Raw genomic sequence first — 4,309 nt, 5'->3', positions numbered from 1 at the left:
ATGTAGCCATTTTTTATACGCCTTCTTTTTCCTTTTACAGGCTGCCTTGACTGTCATTCCACCAAGCTGTTTGCTTCCTCCTACTTTTACACACTACTGTTCCAAGACATTCTTTAGCCACTTCTAGTACTGTGTCCCTGTACCTTGTCCATTCCTTTTCCAATGACTGTAATTGACTACATTCAACTAACTGGTACCTTTCTGAGATCGCTGTTATGTACTTGTGCCTGATTTCCTTATCCTGAAGTTTCTCCACTCTTATCCTCCTACATATGGACCTGACCTCCTGCACTTTCGGCCTCGCAATCCCAATTTCACTGCAGATTAAATAATGATCAGTGTCATCAAAGAATCCCCTGAATACACGTGTGTCCCTCACAGCCTTCCGAATTCCTGATCTGTTATTATATAGTCAATGACAGATCTGGTTCCCCTGCCTTCCCAAGTATACCGGTGAATGTTCTTATGTTTAAAAAAGGAGTTTGTGATTACTAAGCCCATACTGGCACAGAAATCCAAGAGTTGCTGCCCGTTCCTGTTGGCCTCCATATCCTCTCCAAATTTACCCATAACCTTTTCATACCCTTCTGTTCGATTTCCAATCCTGGCGTTAAAATCACCCATGAGCAGAACACTGTCCTTGTTCTTTACTCTAACAACTACATCATCACTGAGTGCCTCATAAAAACTATCCATCTTATCTTGATCAGTCCCTTCACAATGCGAATATACTGACACAATCCTAATTTTCTTGCTGGACACTGTCAAATCTATCCACATCAGTCGTTCGATTACATACCTTATTGCAACTACGCTGGGTTCCATTTCTTTCCTGATGTAAAGCCCTACACCCCATTGTGGTATTCCTGCTTTGACTCCTGACACGTAGACCTTGTATTCTCCCACTTCTTCTTTCTCACCCCTTACCCGAATGTCACTAACAGCTAAAACGTCCAGCCCCATCTTACTTGCAGCCTCTGCCAGCTCTACCTTCTTCCAAGAGTAGCCCCCATTGATATTAATAGCTCCCCATCTCATTACCATTTGTTTGCCAAGTCGTATCTTAGGAGTCCCTGGTTTGTCAGAGGTGGGACTCCGTCACCTCCAAAGGTCCAAGGCATTTTGCTCTGATTGTTGCCAGCACTATATTTAAAGTACCAGGGAAGCAGGTTGCTAGCCTTACTTGCACTGGGTCCCATTGAGTTTTTCCCCTAACGGTTGAGGGACTAACCGGTGGATTTGGTAGTCTTTGCCGTCTGAGCACAAAGGTGACCACGACTCAGAATATGTCCGAGATGCCCAGCCTTATTCCAGAGTAACTGGTATCCCGACTGTCGGGACCACTTACTTGGGCACTCATACATTGCCCGTGGTTCATGACCTAGGACATGACTACAGGAACCCACACCATGAACCACAACAACTGTATAATTAATATTTATAACAACTGTACAAATATTAATTTTAATAATGAACAGCCTCAGTTGCACCGTTTATCTAGAATTTACCTATGTTTCAGTCGGGATAACCCATCCTCCTTCAGAATAACATTATCTACTGTCTGTCCATAGTGGGCATCGTCAAGTTAAAACTACAAATTCATAAATTATCGTCAGACTGTAAAACTTACGGTACCTGGCACTGCCTCGGCCCCACGCGATGCGGCAGCCACGAGTGCTGTGCTGGAACTCCACTATGGACAAACAGTAGACACTGTTATTCTGCAGAAGGTCGGGTTATCCCGTCTGAAACCTGCGTAAAGTCTAGGTAAGCGGTGCAACTGAGGCTGTTCATTATTAAAATGAAAATAATAATACTTGTCACCTGCTTCCTGCATGAATTTGTCACATTTATACTATTAAAATGAAAACATTCTCGAAAATCTCTTAATCCCTGGGATCGGTATCTTGCCAGGACCAATGTCGATAACATGTGAAAATAATCGAGATTCTCTATTCCCGGAACGTATGAACTGTCTACATACATAATTAAGTTTGTACAACATCCTCACTGAGCGAGTCCATTTTTTCGTTTTTTTTTTTTTTTGTGTTATGCTATGTACCTTCTTTCTTCCCTTTCGAAAATGTGTCTGAATGGCGCGTAAGATTTTGCAGTTCATAGATGACTGACATGCAATGATTCAAACCCATTACATTCTTATACCTTATCTTAATAACAATGCTGCAATGAGACTGAAAACTGAAACTTATTACAAGGTCGCCACAACTTTCCACCAAGTGAAATTCCCTTTTTCCCAGTCAAGTTTTAGCATTTTCCCTGACAAATTTTGAGGTATCAAGTCTAAGTGCAGACCTAAGTTGTAAAAAAAATGTAATGACTTCTGTATTTCTGAATGTGTGAACAAAAATCCTAAGTACTAACATCAAAATGTTGTGTAATGAACTGCTTTTAGAAGGAGAAAGGAAACCCAATGGTAGATATGTTTCATTAACATCACTGATTTTATTTTCATAAAGTGAAACACATTTGGTGACAAAAATATGCATTTTCTTGGAGTTGCGAGACACATTCCTGAAAGCAGTGAAGGTATTTAAAATAACCTCAGAAAAAAGTAGGCCTCTTGAAAGAAATGTACAAGGTGGGGAAGAGATGTGTCAACCAACACTGTAGGTGACTGCAAATAAAATGTTGCTTCTACTATGTTCGTAATTGTTGGTTATTACCCACTGCGTTATGTCTGTGAGATTTTTTCCTTTCATAGTGTACAAACTGCCAGCGATTGTCACAATTTTTTTTCTTATCGTCCATACTTTCAAATATATAAACTACACTACTGGCCATTAAAACTGCTACACCACGAAGATGACGTGCTACAGATGCGAAATTTAACCGACAAGAAGAAGATGCTGTGATATGCAAATGATTAGCTTTTCAAAGGTTGGCGCCGGTGGCGAGACCTACAACGTGCTGACATGAGGGAAGTTTCCAACCGATTTCTCATACACAAACACCAGTTGACTGGCGTTGCCTGGTGAAACGTCGTTGTGATGCCTCGTGCAAGGAGGAGAAATGCGTTCCATCACGTTTCCGTCTTTGATAAAGGTCGGTTTATAGTATCGCGACATTGCTGCTCGCGTTGGTCGAGATCCAATGACTGTTAGCAGAATATGGAACGGTGGGTTCAGGAGGATAATACGGAACGCCGTGCTGGATCCCAACGGCCTCATATCACTAGCAGTCGAGATGACAGGGATCTTATCCGCATGGCTGTAACGGATCGTGCAGCCACGTCTCGATCCCTGAATCAACAGATGGGGACGTTTGCAAGACAACAACCATCTTGACGAACAGTTCGACAACGTTCGCAGCAGCATGCACTATCAGCTAGGAGACCATGGCTGCGGTTACCCTTGACCCTGTATCACAGACAGGAGCGCCTGCGATTGTGTACTCAACGACCAACCTGGGTGCACGAATAGCAAAACGTCATTTTTTTGGATGAATGCAGGTGCTGTTTACAGCATCACGAAAGCGTGTATTCGTCATCGCCATACTTGTGTATCATCCGGCGTGATGGTATGGGGTGCCATTGGTTACACGCCTCGGTCACCTCTTGTTCGCACTGACGGCACTTTGAACAGTAGACGTTACATTTCAGATATGTTACGACCCGTGCCTCTACCCTTCATTCGATCCCTGCGAACCTACATTTCAGCAGGATAATGCACGACCGCATGTTGCAGTTCCTGTACAGGCCTTTCTGGATACAGAAAATGTTTGACTGCTGCCGTGGCTAGCACATTCTCCAGATCTCTCACCAACTGAAAACGTCTGGTCAATGGTGGCCGAGCAACTGGCTCGTCACAATACGCCAGTCACTACTCTTGATGAACTGTGGTATCGTGTTGAAGCTGCATGGGCAGCTGTACCTGCACACGCCATCCAAGCTCTGTTTGACTCAATGTCCAGGCGTATCAAGGCCGTTATTACGGCCAGAGGTGGTTGTTCTGGGTACTGATTTCTCAAGATCTATGCAGCCAAATTGCGTGAAAATGTAATGACATGTCAGTTTTAGTATAATATAATTGTCCAATGAATACCCGTATATCATCTGCATTTCTTCTTGGTTTAGAAATTTTAATGGCCAGTAGCGTACTTTCGAAGTGCCAAAATATACTAGAATAAATAAAATTTGTATCAAACGCCGCACTGTACAATGTACTTGCGGTGAGACAGTCACGATTCCCGAAATACATCGCCTGTGGCCGAGGAGGTGCACCACAGTCCTAGGTCCATGGTAGTACGCCACACACACACAGACCAAGTCAGAGGACAGAGCCCGCACATT

The 4,309-nt window shown here is 43.3% G+C and overlaps 1 protein-coding gene across 1 annotated transcript; it reads right to left on the bottom strand.

The window, feature by feature from the left end:
- Positions 1-375: 375 nt before the first annotated feature.
- Positions 376-1,044, bottom strand: LOC126088496 (craniofacial development protein 2-like). Its single transcript, XM_049906635.1, has one exon. It carries the CDS (start codon positions 1,042-1,044, stop codon positions 376-378), a length of 669 nt encoding a protein of 222 aa, XP_049762592.1.
- Positions 1,045-4,309: the final 3,265 nt, after the last annotated feature.

The sequence above is a fragment of the Schistocerca cancellata genome, chromosome 6, assembly GCF_023864275.1.
Source record: "Schistocerca cancellata isolate TAMUIC-IGC-003103 chromosome 6, iqSchCanc2.1, whole genome shotgun sequence".
In the NCBI taxonomy this organism is placed as follows: domain Eukaryota; kingdom Metazoa; phylum Arthropoda; class Insecta; order Orthoptera; family Acrididae; genus Schistocerca; species Schistocerca cancellata.
The sequence above is the reverse complement of the archived record's forward strand: the minus strand, read 5'-3'. Positions and strand labels throughout refer to the sequence as shown.

What these genes read in the sequence shown, in the direction of transcription:
- LOC126088496 (XM_049906635.1), bottom strand. Translation starts at nt 1,044, where the DNA reads ATGGTAATGAGATGGGGAGCTATTAATATCAATGGGGGCTACTCTTGG.